Below are 16,278 nucleotides of genomic sequence, written 5' to 3'. Positions count from 1 at the left end.
TGTAGTGTACACTTCCATTTGTATAAAAATGTGGTTTTATTTTTTGCACTAGACTAGTACTGTTGTGTAATGTGTGGTAAATGTTGGATGACTGACTGTGTTAGTTCCACTGTTGCAAGAAAACACAATCAAACATCATAATTTAAAGTTAAAGTGAGGTTATTTTTGTTTTGAGACCTCCTTAAGTCATTGCCAAACACTGTACTGTATATGGGTCACGCAGATTGATTTGATTGAAGTATTTATTAACAGTTTGCAGAATTACAGTAGCCTACATTTCAAGCACAACTCAATACAAAAAAAACTGAATGGACGACCAATAAAGGATTACACTTGTTTACAAGAGCGTCCACCTTGTTCAATTCATCGTAACATTTAGACATTACAAATATAGACTTCTATATAGCCAAATAACAGGAAATCATCATCATAAAGGAGGTAAAAAGGGAAAAGCAAGTAGTGTAGTGTACACTTCCATTTGTATACAAATACGTGGTTTTATGTTTTGCACTAGTAGGCTACTGTTGTGTGGTAAATGTTGGATGACTGTTTTGGACAAAAGACACACTTAGTAGCCACTCGATCGACTCCAATACAGTTAGCATACCAAATTACCAATTTGAGGCTACACCCAAGAATGTTGCATACTTGCATCTTGTTAGTCATAGCCTATTCATACTGTTGTTGTAGTGTTGTGTGGTATGTTGGATGACAAAAGACACACTTAGTAGCCACTCGACTCCTATATCCTATACAACCAAATTACTGATTGCTTTCGAGGCTATACTCGGCCAGAACTAGTCTAATCTACTGCTGCATAGTTGCATCTCGAGTCGTTAGTAGTAGGCTATTCATTAAAATTCTCAGAAGAAACGTGTCAGACTCAGCTGAGCTCAATAGCCGATCGACGATCGCCGTTCCGAGTGTGTGTGACTGTGTGTGTGTGTGCGTGCCGGGGGGGGGTGAACGAAAGCACGAACCGATTCATTTCAAGGCGTGAACACGGTCACGGCAATGAATCGGGTCTTGTGAACGAGTCGCTCACGACCGACACATCACTACTGTCAACAGACCCATCAGATCCCTACACCAATCATAGGCTACTGTGTTTCGTCATTCAAAAGTTTCAATGTAGCATCCACCCCTGTATGTGATTTACACACAGTTGAATAAAGTGTAGTTCTTAACAATATAGTGTACATTACCGCATAGGCTATTACATAATGTTGTAAACTACTTCTCAAGCTTAACAAGCGACCACCAGAGAAAACCAATACTCCATCTGTACCCGCCTCAATTAACACAGCTGCTGTGTTGTATGTAATATTGAGCTTTGTATGTTTTCCTTCCATTCACAATATTCCCCTCACCAAGCTCACCCACAAACATCCAAACCACCGTTTCACCATCTAGCTCTCCAGAAAACAGTACATTTTATGAATGCTGCAGAAGTTACAGTAGGAATAGACTTGAACAGGTTTTAGAACAGGATAAACAGTGAGTAGTATAGCTCATAGTTTATCATGAAAGATTGTCCATATGCACCATTTTCCATATTGAACATCAGTCATGCAGGAGCATGATGTTAGTTCAAGGTTCAGAAAAGTTTGCTCAACAATCTTTGTTGAGCTAATGTTACCAAAATGTGTTCCTGGATTGGATGGTATCGGCTATAACAACGAATGGGGGTTCCAGAGGTTAATATAACATTTTTGATGTTGTGAAAATAGCCAAACTACAAGCTCACAGCACCTCACACTGCACACTGTTGTGGGCTTGTAGATCTGCTATTTTGACAATGTTTGCCTCTTTCGTACACACGGTTTGGCGATTTGTTAATAAAAATAGATATATATGGATATAGAATCAGATAGATTCATATGTTAAATATGAAGCTTACAAAGCAATCTCACCAGTTTATTTCTAGAGGGTTGCATAGAGCATGCCTGGGGGAGGAGGGAGGAGTGGAGCACATTTACAAGTTGTTAGGTTGTGATTGGTTGATATATGGTTAATTGTTCTCTTTGGCCTATCAATCCAAGCAGTTAGTGGCTCCACCTCAGGCTCTCTAGTATAAGAAGAGTTGGTCTTTGTCAGTTCTTCACAACTGCTCCAGGAAATCAATCATTTCGGATCAGATCTGACTGTGGACTCCAGACTTCAGGTGAAGATGAACACTATCAACTTCAACTCTGCTCAACAGGAGGAACCCAAAGACCATGGTATGTTACATTTCACCTGTCACATTTTGACAATTAAAACATAGTACATAGTATTCTCAATATGCATTGTATTCTGAATCTTCCACTGTTTCATTGTAATTTGATTGAGATCTGTAATAAACATATCTTAGGCTATTATTTAATTTATCATTGTCATTATTATGTTCAAGTTTTTTGTCATTGTTATGAAGCTACTTGCACAGCAAAGTGAAATAATTTGCGTTGATTCATTTCGGTACAAGATGCACAGGTTCTGTCTTTCAACCTCTCAATGTTTTCTTTGTTTCCCTTTTATATTAGTTCCCAATCCAATGTTGCATCACCAGTCTGGCCTACCTGTCTTACCAACAGTAAATGAACATAGAAGCTTGGCTAAACTAAAACCGAACGACTGTGACCAGTGTGGACAACACTTCAAGTACAAATCTCACCTAAAAAGCCACCAGAGAATTCACACTGGAGAGAAACCCTATGGATGTGATCATTGTGGACAACACTTTTCTCAAATGTCCAACCTTAAAACACACCAGAAAATTCACACTGGAGAGAAACCCTATGGGTGTGATCAGTGTGGAAAACAATTTGCTCTAATGTCCAACCTTAAAAGACACCAGAAAATGCACACTGGAGAGAAACCATATGGATGTGATCAGTGTGGACAACACTTCTCTGGAATGTTCCACCTTAAGAGCCACAAAATAATCCACACTGGAGAGAAACCCTATGGATGTGATCAGTGTGGACAACACTTCTCTCAAATACAAAACCTTAAAAGCCACCAGAGAATTCACACTGGGGAGAAACCCTATGGATGTGATCAGTGTGGACAACACTTCTCTCAAATACACAACCTTAAAAGCCACCAGAAAATTCACACTGGAGAGAAACCCTTTGGATGTGATCAGTGTGGACAACACTTCTCTGAAATGTCCAGTCTTAAAAAGCACCAGAGAATTCACACGGGAGAGAAACCCTATGGGTGTGATCATTGTGGACAACACTTTTCTCAATTGTCCCACCTTAAAAGCCACCAGAAAATCCACACTGGAGAGAAACCCCATGGATGTGATCAGTGTGGAAAACAATTTGCTCTAATGTCCAACCTTAAAAGCCACCAGAAAATCCACACTGGAGAGAAACCCCATGGATGTGATCAGTGTGGAAAACAATTTGCTCTAATGTCCAACCTTAAAACACACCAGAAAATTCACACTGGAGAGAAACCCTGAGGGGAAAAGCTTTCAGTTGCTCAAATGATGTAGACGTTCATATGGTTGTACACAATGGATTAAAACGGTTCCCTTGTGTTCAATGTGGAAATAGTTGTACTACTTCAAGCAAACTGAAAATGCCATGTGCGATGTACCATGCCATATGCCATGTACACATACCATATACATAGGTTTAGTGTGAACAGTATTCATGAACAATCTGATAAAATTGAGGCAGATAAATATCAGCACATCTACATAAAAGTGTTGCATGATTTTTTCTTTGAATGTGTTGATTATTTGCAAGTATACTTAGCATAAATAATGGTTGTGCGGTCACAAATAAGGTCCATAGGTGTTTTCTATGTTTCTGTTTTTGTTTTAGTAATGTCTGTTGTAATTCCAGTCAATCACATGAAATACCGTTTGGAAGGCACCATGTAATACAGACACCATGTAATATAGGAGTACATAACTGCAAGATAAATTAATATGCTGGTATGAACAATAACATACTATAAACACAATTTAACAGCTTGATTTGGACCAATCAGATTAGGTTTCTATATGTGATTGTCAGATCTATCTGAGTGGTTCTGCTTGAACTCACAACAGAATATGCATAATAATAGATCACATTTTGGTCAATACCAGCTTTACTCAAGCAATCTAAACGTTTTGCCACCATGTCTGTAGGAAAAGCTCACTGTGCCCTTTTGATTTTGTTTGCGAAAGGATCCCTGCATAACTGTGTGAAGACATAATCACTGCAACTGTGTGAAGAGAACATAACATGTGTGCCAAAAATAAAGACAACAAAACAATAAGATACTGTCCCTTCACTACACCAGGTTGTATTGTTCTGAAGGAATTTGGAGCAACCATGTACATGACAGCAGGACATGCAGTGACCTTTACAGAAAAGGTTTAAATGTGGTTTGCCAGGTGCATGATTTAAACTTCAAATGTTTAAATACAAAAAATCACATCTGTGAACTGAGTGGCGAGCCGGAACCGAGCCGGTGTGGTTATTCCAGTCGACCACTTGACATACATTTTGGAAGGCAATAAGACACCATGTAATATAGGAGCACATAACAGTGCACTCAAATGCAGAATAAATATTGATATGAAAAGGGTTGAAAACCACTGAATGAAGGTATATTTAGAATGGATCAAAAATATGTGATTCATTTGTGATTAACAATGGACAATCATGCGATTAATCACAATTCAATATTTTTAATTGATTGACAGCCCTAGTATAAAGATATATTTTAGGGGTTAAGTCAACTTATATTTTAATATATTTAGTTATATATATCAGTTCCAGACACACATGAACGCATGCATGTTGTATTCTATTTCAATTAAACAAACACATCATTGTTTGCTATGCAACAGGTTGTGGAGCAGTATGCATATTGAGGACATTATTGTAATGAATGGTAGGCCTACTGCAATAGGACTATAATGGTGAGCTGTCGTTCTAAATTCTAGTACTTGCTGACTGAATTACACCTCAGTAGTAAAGCTATAGACCAAGCAATTGCAAATGAGCCACCATCATCACACACTACTGTTCCATACAGACAGCTCACAGAGGGTGATGGGCCATCAATTCACACTAGGCCTACTGTTCCATACAGACAGCTCACAGAGGGTGATGGACCATCAATTCACACTAGGCCTACTGTTCCATACAGACAGCTCACAGAGGGTGATGGACCATCAATTCACACTAGGCCTACTGTTCCATACAGACAGCTCACAGAGGGGGATGGACCATCAATTCACACTAGGCCTACTGTTCCATACAGACAGCTCACAGAGGGTGATGGACCATCATCACACATCATCACACTGGACACAGGCTGTCAACAGACCCATCAGATCCCTACACCAATCATAGGCTACTGTGTTTCGTCATTAAAAAGTTTCAATGTAGCATCCACCCCTGTATGTGATTTACACACAGTTGAATAAAGTGTAGTTCTTAACAATATAGTGTACATTACAGCATAGGCTATTACATAATGTTGTAAACTACTTCTCAAGCTTAACAAGCGACCACCAGATAAAACCAATACTCCATCTGTACCCGCCTCAATTAACACATATGCTGTGTTGTATGTAATATTGAGCTTTGTATGTTTTCCTTCCATTCACAATATTCCCCTCACCAAGCTCACCCACAAACATCCAAACCACCGTTTCACCATCTAGCTCTCCAGAAAACAGTACATTTTATGAATGCTGCAGAAGTTACAGTAGGAATAGACTTGAACAGGTTTTAGAACAGGATAAACAGTGAGTAGTATAGCTCATAGTTTATCATGAAAGATTGTCCATATGCACCATTTTCCATATTGAACATCAGTCATGCAGGAGCATGATGTTAGTTCAAGGTTCAGAAAAGTGCTCAACAATCTTTGTTGAGCTAATGTTACCAAAATGTGTTCCTGGATTGGATGGTATCGGCTATAACAACGAATGGGGGTTCAGAGGTTAATATAACATGTTTGATGTTGTGAAAATAGCCAAACTACAAGCTCACAGCACCTCACACTGCACACTGTTGTGGGCTTGTAGATCTGCTATTTTCACAATGTTTACCTCTTCCGTACACACGTTTGTTTGACGATTTGTTATTAAAAATGTCTTAGATGTCATTACATTGTCACTATAGAAGTGTGCACATACCCTACATAGGTGTAAAGTTATCAATAAAATAGGCTACTGTCAAATTCAGAAAATTAGAATACTTTACAAGTCTAGATGTGAAGGCGTGTGTACTATTTATGAAGACTGTTTGTATATAAATTGGTGTCTTGGAAAACAAATAACTGGTAGACTAAATGTTTTTTTTGTGATGTATCTGTGGTTTGTAGGAGTGCTGTGCGTTCATGTGTTTCACAATGTAGACAGTAACATAAAATATAGAGTCAATAGTAGACTTTGTTATATTAAAGCATTTAATATATAGCATTTTGCAAGATAAAGCATTTAATATATAGCATTTTGCAAGATAAATTAAGATATAATGAGCAATTGTCACAGTCTGTCTCTCCCTCAGTCTGTGACTCCACACTGGCCACTCCCATATCCCATTCCAGCACACCCAGTTCCATTTACACACCTGTCTTCAACTACCTCATCAGCCCAGCAGTGAACACTTCTCCAATCAACCTGCTCCCTATAAAACTGGACTCAGTGCAAACACTCATTGTCAGTTCATAACCTGGTGTCATTGATGTCCTGCTTGTTTCCTGTTTTGACTACTTTGGCATTTTGCTGTTGCCTGATTCCTGCCTGCATCTTCAGTGTAAGAATACTTTATTATTCTACTCTTGTTTGTTGTGACTTTGCAATTGGGTTCAACTCTGTCTGCATCCGTGACAGCAATAGGTTCTGTTGTTACTGAAGAAATATGGCTCTGCTTCAATTACTACTACTTCAATTACTTAATATTCAATTAAATTATTCAATATTGTTAGACTGTACATATTTTACCCTGATCCTCACTGTAGGATCCTGTTGATACTGAAAAATGCATGTTATTAATACTATGTACATATGTCCATGCATATGTAATGAATATAGAATCAGATAGATTCATATGTTAAATATGAAGCTTACAAAGCAATCTCACCAGTTTATTTCTAGAGGGTTGCATAGAGCATGCCTGGGGGAGGAGGGAGGAGTGGAGCACATTTACAAGTTGTTAGGTTGTGATTGGTTGATAGATGGTTAATTGTTCTCTTTGGCCTATCAATCCAAGCAGTTAGTGGCTCCACCTCAGGCTCTCTAGTATAAGAAGAGTTGGTCTTTGTCAGTTCTTCACAACTGCTCCAGGAAATCAATCATTTCTGATCAGATCTGACTGTGGACTCCAGACTTCAGGTGAAGATGAACACTATCAACTTCAACTCTGCTCAACAGGAGGAACCCAAAGACCATGGTATGTTACATTTCACCTGTCACATTTTGATAATTAAAACATAGTACATAGTATTCTCAATATGCATTGTATTCTGAATCTTCCACTGTTTCATTGTAATTTGATTGAGATCTGTAATAAACATATCTTAGGCTATTATTTAATTTATCATTGTCATTATTATGTTCAAGTTTTTTGTCATTGTTATGAAGCTACTTGCACAGCAAAGTGAAATAATTTGCGTTGATTCATTTCGGTACAAGATGCACAGGTTCTGTCTTTCAACCTCTCAATGTTTTCTTTGTTTCCCTTTTATATTAGTTCCCAATCCAATGTTGCATCACCAGTCTGGCCTACCTGTCTTACCAACAGTAAATGAACATAGAAGCTTGGCTAAACTAAAACCGAACGACTGTGACCAGTGTGGACAACACTTCAAGTACAAATCTCACCTAAAAAGCCACCAGAGAATTCACACTGGAGAGAAACCCTATGGATGTGATCAGTGTGGACAACACTTCTCTCAAAAGGCCAGCCTTAAAATCCACCAGAAAATCCACGCAGGAGAGAAACCCTATGGGTGTGATCAGTGTGGAAAACACTTCTCTAGAATGTCTGGCCTTAAAATGCATCAGAGAATTCACACTGGGGAGAAACCATATGGATGTGATCAGTGTGGACAACACTTCTCTCAAATACACAACCTTAAAAGCCACCAGAGAATTCACACTGGGGAGAAACCCTATGGATGTGATCAGTGTGGACAAAACTTCTCTCAAATACACAACCTTAAAAGCCACCAGAGAATTCACACTGGGGAGAAACCCTATGGATGTGATCAGTGTGGACAAAACTTCTCTCGAATGTCCAGCCTTAAAGAGCACCAAAGAATTCACACTGGAGAGAAACCCTATGGATGTGGTCAGTGTGGACAACGCTTTTCTAAAATGTCCAGCCTTAAAAGCCACCAAATCATTCACACTGGAGAGAAACCCTTTGGATGTGATCAGTGTGGACAACACTTCTCTGAAATGTCCCGTCTTAAAAAGCACCAGAGAATTCACACGGGAGAGAAACCCTATGGGTGTGATCATTGTGGACAACACTTTTCTCAAATGGTCAACCTTAAAAGCCACCAGAAAATCCACACTGGAGAGAAACCCCATGGATGTGATCAGTGTGGAAAACAATTTGCTCTAATGTCCAACCTTAAAAGCCACCAGAAAATCCACACTGGAGAGAAACCCCATGGATGTGATCATTGTGGAAAACACTTTTCTCATATGTCCAACCTTAAAACACACCAGAAAATCCACACTGGAGAGAAACCCCATGGATGTGATCAGTGTGGAAAACAATTTGCTCTAATGTCCAACCTTAAAACACACCAGAAAATTCACACTGGAGAGAAACCCTGAGGGGAAAAGCTCAAATGATGTAGACGTTCATATGGTTGTACACAATGGATTAAAACGGTTCCCTTGTGTTCAATGTGGAAATAGTTTTACTACTTCAAGCAAACTGAAAATGCCATATGCCATGTACACATACCATATACATAGGTTTAGTGGGAACAGTATTCATGAACAATCTGGTAAAATTGAGGCAGATAAATATCAGCACATCTACATAAAAGTGTTGCATGATGATTTTTTCTTTGAATGTGTTGATTATTTGCAGGTATACTTAGCATAAATAATGGTTGTGCGGTCACAAATAAGGTCCAGAGGTGTTTTCTATGTTTCTGTTTTTTTGTTTTAGTAATGTCTGTTGTAATTCCAGTCAATCACATGAAATACCGTTTGGAAGGCACCATGTAATACAGACACCATGTAATATAGGAGCACATAACAGCAAGATAAATGAATATGCTGGTATGAACAACAACATACTATAAACACAACTTAACAGCTTGATTTGGACCAATCAGATTAGGTTTCTACATGTGATTGTCAGATCTATCTGAGTGGTTCTGCGTGAACTCACAACAGAATATGCATTATAATAGATCACATTTTGGTCAATACCAGCTTTACTCAAGCAATCTAAACGTTTTGCCACCATGTCTGTAGGAAAAGCTCACTGTGCCCTTTTGATTTTGTTTGCGAAAGGATCCCTGCATAACTGTGTGAAGACATAATCACTGCAACTGTGTGAAGAGAACATAACATGTGTGCCAAAAATAAAGACAACAAAACAATAAGATACTGTCCCTTCACTACACCAGGTTGTATTGTTTTGAAGGAATTTGGAGCAACCATGTACATGACAGCAGGACATGCGGTGACCTTTACAGAAAAGGTTTAAATGTGGTTTGCCAGGTGCATGATTTAAACTTCAAATGTTTAAATACAAAAAATCACATCTGTGAACTGAGTGGTGAGCCGGAACCGAGCCGGTGTGGTTATTCCAGTCGACCACTTGACATACATTTTGGAAGGCAATAAGACACCATGTAATATAGGAGCACATAACAGCAAGATAAATGAAGATGCTGGTATCAAATCAAATCAAATCACCTTTATTTATAAAGCACATTTAAAAACAATTTCCATTGTACCAAAGTGCTGTACAGACATTTCATCAACACCACAGATAGAAAATTAAAAAATAATCAAACAATATACTATTAAAAAACAAAAAACAAAAAAAACAAAAAAAACAAGGTCACGGGCAATCAAATGCTTGGGAGTAAAACAGGGTTTTAAGTCTGGATTTAAAAATGTCAATGGAGGGGGAGGTTCTGATGGAGTAGGGGATGGTGTTCCACAGCCTAGGGGCTGCAACTGAAAAGGCACGGTCACCTCTGAGCCTCAGCTTGGTTGTTGGGACGTCTAAGAGTTCAAGGTCTGTGGATCTGAGGTGCCTAGTGGTGGGGGGGTATTTTACCAGGTCTGTGATGTAGGCAGGGGCTAGGCCATTCAGAGCTTTATAAACAAATAAAAGGGATTTGAAATGAATTCTGAATTTCACTGGTAACCAGTGGAGGGAAGCCAGGACGGGGGTGATGTGGTCTCTCTTCTTGGTGCCAGTTAAGAGCCTAGCTGCTGAATTCTGGACTAGTTGGAGGCGGTTTAGGGCTGACTGACTGATACCGGTGAACAGGGAATTGCAGTAATCTAAACGGGATGTTATGAGGGCATGAATGACGGTTTCTAAGTTGGGAGTGGAGAGAAATGGTTTTATTTTGGCTATGGAGCGGAGGTGGAAGAAGCTTGATTTAACAACTGCATTTACTTGTTTATCTAGTTTGAATTCTGAGTCGAAAAACACACCCAGGTTTTTTGCGTGAGGTTTGACCAGGTGGGAGAGGTTGCCTAGGTCCGTCTGGATCTGTGCGGTGGAGTCAGGTGGACCAAATATTATGATTTCCGATTTGGTATCGTTTAACTGCAGAAAGTTTTGTGACATCCAGTGTTTAATATCTGTGAGGCAGTTCCTTAGGTTGTCCAGTTGTGAGTGGTTGTTTGGTTTCAGGGGAAGGTAGAGTTGTGTATCATCTGCGTAGCAGTGGAATGAGATATTATGTTTGTGGATGATTTGGCCTAGGGGGAGCATGTATATGGAAAATAAAATGGGGCCCAAGATCGATCCCTGTGGGACCCCGCACGACAGATGGGCGGGTGGGGAGGTGAAGCTGCCGATGTTAACTGTGAAGGTTCTGTTGTTGAGGTAAGATGAAAACCAGGCCAGGGCGGTGCTATTGATGCCAGTATTGTGCTGAAGACGGTGGAGTAAGATGCTGTGGTCTACGGTGTCAAATGCCGCACTGAGGTCCAGGAGGAGCAGGATAGCACAGTCTCCAGAGTCGGCGGTGAGGAGAAGATCATTTTGCACCTTCAGTAGTGCCGACTCCGTGCTGTGATTGGCTTTAAAGCCTGACTGAAATGTTTCTGTGATGTTGTTATGGTTTAGGTAAGGAGTGAGTTGACTGAGAATAATTTTTTCCAGGACTTTTGAGAGAAATGGCAGTTTTGAGATGGGCCTGTAATTACTGGGGAGGGCGGGGTCTGAGTTGGGCTTTTTCAGAAGGGGCTGGACCACTGCTTGTTTAAAGCAGGTTGGAACTGTACCGGTGGCCAGGGAGCTGTTCATGATGGCGAGGATGCTGGGGGATGCAGTATTAACAACCTCCTTCAGGAGGGTAGGGGGGATGATGTCAAGTGGGCAGGTGGCAGTTTTCATGGAGGAGATGAGTTTGATGAGGGTTGGAAGAGAGACTGGGTGAAAGCTGTCTAGTGTGGATGAGCAGACAGGTGTGTTGTTTGCGTTAGGTGTGGGTGGGGTCATGCTGTTTCGAATGTTCTTGACCTTATTGATGAAACATTGTTGGAATTCTGTGCATTTTGCTTCAGACATGTCCATGTTGGTACTGGGGGCCGGGTGAATGACAGAGTTTATGGTTTTAAACAGGATCCTTGGGTTGTGGGAGTTGTCGGAGATTAGATTGGAGAAGTAGTTTGTTCTTGCTGCGCTGATGGACTCTTGGTATTTGAGATGACTGTTTTTGAGTATTTCAAAGAAAATATGGAGCTTGTCCTTTTTCCATCTCCTTTCGGCTCTTCTACATTCCCTCCTCAGGGCTCTGGTGTTGTCGTTCAGCCAGGGGGAGCCTTTCGGTTTGGATTTTTTTATTTTAAGTGGGGCGACAGAATTCAGGATGGTGGCACAGGTGGAATTAAATTGGGAGGTTAGTTCTTCTGTAGTGATATGGGGGGGGGAGGTCTCGATAATGCAGTTAGGTCTATTTGAAGCAGCTATGAGGGCTTCTGAGAATTTATTGGCGGTTGATGAGTTAATGAGGCGTGAGGACCGAGTGGGAAGTTGAGGTTTTGAGGGGGGTGGGGGTAGAGTTGTATTAAATATAATAGTGCAGTGGTCTGACAGGCAGGGAGCTATGAGCTCAACAGTGTTCACGTTAAGTCCATAGGATAAGATAAGATCTAGGGTATGGCCCAGCCTATGTGTGGGTCCGGTGTTCAAAAGTGTGAGGTTAAAAGATTCAATTAAATGCATAAAATCGTTAACAAGGGGTTTGGTAGGGCAGCATACGTGAACATTCACGTCGCCCAGAATCAGAGCTTGGTCATAATTAGTTGTGGTGTTGGTGAGGAATGTGGAAAATTGAGCTATAAAGTCCTTGTGGTACTTTGGTGGTCGGTAGATGAGTGCAATTAACAATGTGTGGGCTAACAGAGTCTACTTTGATGGCTTGCACCTCAAAGCTGGAAAAGTGGTCTGTTTTAATTAGACTGCACTTAAAATTATTGTTAAAAACTGCAGCTAGACCCCCCCCAGTCCGTCCGGAGGATCTAGGTGAACTAAAAAAGCTGTAGTCTTCTGGGCAGAGTGCGATGAGTGGGGCAAACTCATCCACATGGAGCCAGGTCTCTGTTAATAATAAAGAATCTATTTTATGGTCAATAAGAAGGTCGTGGAGAAATGAGGTTTTTTGCGTTAGAGATCGAGAGTTATATAATGCCATTTTTACTGAAACATGTTTGTTTTTGGCTAAGGGCTCCCTGGCTAATGTGTAGAGGTTCTGTGGTACTACACCACGGTGTGTAGATGGAGGGGGTAAACGGTGGAGTATATAGTTATTTCTAAAGGAGATATGGACAGGGATCGTATTTGTGTATGTGGATTTATCAGGGGGACTAACAGACAGTGTTATTATAGTGGGGATTATGGTAGGACGTCCGCCCGGCCACCAGGGGGTGATGGAGGAGCTGTGGGTGGCAGTCCGTTGACCGGATGTGGACGGGTGGTCGGAGGAGTCAGCTGTGGCCACTAGTCATTGGGGCTCAGATTCAGTTTGTTGTTGTTTTGGTAACGTTTGTGTTGCTACTGAGTTGCGCAAGTTGTGTGCCAACATTTCACAGCCAAAGCGGCTTGGATGGAGGCCGTCACGGGCGTAAAAGTGGCTGCGGTTACAAAACAGAAAGAAGTTGGAAATATAATGTGTGTTATATGAGTGGCAGGCGAACTGAAGCCAATAATGGAGAGTGGATAAGCGGCTGAAAGAGACATCTCCTCGTCGGATCGTGGGCAGTGGGCCGGACATGTAAATTAATTTGCCACAGTTACTAAGGAGATCGAGGACTGATTGGAAGTGGATTCTGGTGTGTTCTGAGTGATGGTCATTTGCGCCAGAGTGGAAAATGATGGTCGTGACGGTGGAGGGGAGTGAGGCCAGCAAACCTGGAAGTTTGTGGAGGAGTTGAGCGGTGGTGGCTCCGGGGAAACAAAGAGTAATACAATTTAAAAATCGGACGTGTTTTATGAGGCTGTCTCCAATAATCGCCGTGGTCTTATTGATCACAATGAGAGGCGGTGGAGTGGACCCGCGGCCGTGCGGTGATGTGGGACGTGTTGGTGGAGTGGATATGCGAGCTTGCGGTGACGGGGGACGTGTTGGTGGGGAGACATTCACTGGGGGGGCGGTGGAGTTTGTTCCAGGCCATTTCCAGGTGTTGGACAGTGTGGGGAGGGTGGGCTTCTTGAACGGATGGAGCCCGGGGGGAGCGTCCGACCGGCGTTTAATAGCCGACTTCAACATTGCATGGCGGATGTTTTTGTGGCTAGTGGTGGTGAATGAGCAAGCGGGGACTAACAGATGAGACCTTGGCCCGTTGGATGACGAGTCCGGGATCAGTGGAGGGAATTCATTCATATCGAGGACAGAGAAGGAATTACTAATGGATACAGGTGGAGGTGGATGTGTCGGTGCTTTCCCTTGCTTTCCTCGGGGGATTGTTATCCAGGGGCCTGGGGTGGAGCTGGCCGACGGTGTAATTCTTGACCTGGCTCCCTCCTGTGTAGGAGGGTGACGGAATGTCACTGTCTCGTCCAGCTCCCGGTCATTGGAGGGGGGGCAGTGGGGCTGATCGAGAGCAGTGGCGGGGAGCGTCACGTCCAGCTCCCGCATCCTCGGGGGTGAGCGGCGGAGGCGTTCCTGTCCAGTGGCGGGGACAGTCCGATCCAGCTTCTTGGCGGAGGAGCTGGCATCAGGGTCATGGGGGAGCGGAACGGGATCGTGGCAAAAGGAATACAGGGAGTCCAGGAGCAGTTCATCATCCTGTATTTGGTGGAGGGTAGATATCCTTCCCTCCAGTTCCGACACTTTCTGCTTTAACTGGAGACAGCTGTCGCAGTCGTGAGATGAGGTGAGTGTCATGGTGGTGGTGGTGGTGGCGGCGGCGATGATGATGATGATGATGATGATGATGATGATGATTATGACGATGATGACGGCTGAAAAGAAAACAGACTGTGGCCAGTAAAAGTGGAAAGTGACAGGATGAGGTGAAGCAGGCTAGGTAGTGAACCGGGATAGCGTCTCAGAGCGGTACATACATGCGAGGGCACCACATCGGGTGCCCACAGCAGAAAGTAGATGTTTGTAGAACCGGAATGGCAAGGAGCGAGACTTACCAACCAGGCCCAGAGACTGGGCCTGTGAGTTGGATCGGTGTCAGATCTGATGGTGCTGGTTTTGTTGATTGGTTGTTCATCCGTTGCCGTAGTGAAGCTGCCGATGTCGGTGTTAGCTCCCGGCTAGGGTGCTGTCAAGCAGGCTAGAGCCAGCTAGCTGTCAAGACGATGAGTCTGATAGCAGCTGCTAGCTGTCAAACTAGCGACAGGCTAGTGCTGACAGTCCGAGTGTCGACAGTCCAGCTAAAAAGCACATAGGTAAATCAGCGTATCCGAACCTTAAAATCCATATGCTGGATGAAGATAAATGGATAGAACTGTGGTTAAAAGACGGATCTTAGAGAGGAGTTCGTTTGTAGAGGAGCGGCTGACGGCAGCGTCCTGAACAGTAACATACTATAAACACAATTTAACAGCTTGATTTGGAGAAAGCAAGTTATCTGAATGGTTCTGCTTGAACTCACAACAGAATATGCATTATAATAGATCAAATTTTTGTCAATACCAGCTTTACTCAAGCAATCTAAACGTTTTGCCACCATGTCTGTAGGAAAAGCTCACTGTGCCCTTTTGATTTTGTTGTGAAAGGATCCCTGCATAACTGTGTACTGTGTGCATAACTTGAACAGAATAAATGGCTCAAATGCAGAATAAATATTGATATGAAAAGGGTTGAAAACCACTGAATGAAGGTATATTTAGAATGGATCAAAAATATGTGATTCATTTGTGATTAACAATGGACAATCATGCGATTAATCACGATTCAATATTTTTAATTGATTGACAGCCCTAGTATAAAGATATATTTTAGGGGTTAAGTCAACTTATATTTTAATATATTTAGTTATATATATATCAGTTCCAGACACACATGAACGCACCCAGGGTGCCGGACCGATTCCGGCGAGCCGCCCCACGTCCGAAGCATCCTCCCTACTATAGAGTGTGCTGACCATATAAGGATCGAGTTCCTCCCTCTGGGGGTCAAAAAATCTTAGGTTTCGTTTTTTGCTAGGTGGCCAAGCCTTCAACCAATCAGGATAAAGAGGGGCCTTCCGCCAATCATGATCGACCTTGTTGTGTGTACTGTTGGCCTGCCGCATGTCCCCCCACTGTAGTGCGTGTGCATGTGCACATCTTGTTACCGGGGCAGACCGGGGGGTTTTCCAAATCACCCAAATCGCTGAATGCTCCTTTAAACGGGCTGAGAATCATTGCTAGAGCCGTAAAAATCTTCTCTTATGGGGGGCCCTGGCATGTCTTTTCAAATGGGGGGTCCGCAGGCTAATTAGTGTCAATTTGGGGGTCCTTGACATGAAAAAGTTTGGGAACCACTGGAATACAGCATCAGTGACGACACACAGAAAATGTGTGAGGAGGAAGCAATTGGCCTAATTACTGGTAAAAAGTGTGACGAGTTGTGAGTGAGAATGTGTTTAAAGGAGCATTCAGTGATTTGGAAAACCAC

The 16,278-nt window shown here is 42.2% G+C and overlaps 2 protein-coding genes across 2 annotated transcripts in view; both read left to right on the top strand.

Annotated features, from left to right (window-relative positions):
* The window catches only part of LOC306927801 (short transient receptor potential channel 4-like), a 71,309-nt gene that overhangs the window by 33,441 nt on the left and 21,590 nt on the right, over positions 1-16,278 (top strand). The gene's annotated exons all lie outside the window — the stretch shown is intronic.
* LOC306927823 (uncharacterized protein) lies at positions 6,682-9,193 on the top strand. The gene is made up of 3 exons (XM_079507676.1): positions 6,682-6,758; positions 7,270-7,394; positions 7,695-9,193. The coding sequence occupies exons 2-3, from the start codon at positions 7,343-7,345 to the stop codon at positions 8,789-8,791; spliced, it is 1,149 nt and encodes a 382-aa protein (XP_079363802.1). The 5' UTR covers positions 6,682-6,758; positions 7,270-7,342; the 3' UTR covers positions 8,792-9,193.

The sequence above is a fragment of the Electrona antarctica genome (assembly GCF_951216825.1).
Source record: "Electrona antarctica genome assembly, chromosome: 8".
Lineage (NCBI taxonomy): Eukaryota > Metazoa > Chordata > Actinopteri > Myctophiformes > Myctophidae > Electrona > Electrona antarctica.
The sequence above is the reverse complement of the archived record's forward strand: the minus strand, read 5'-3'. Positions and strand labels throughout refer to the sequence as shown.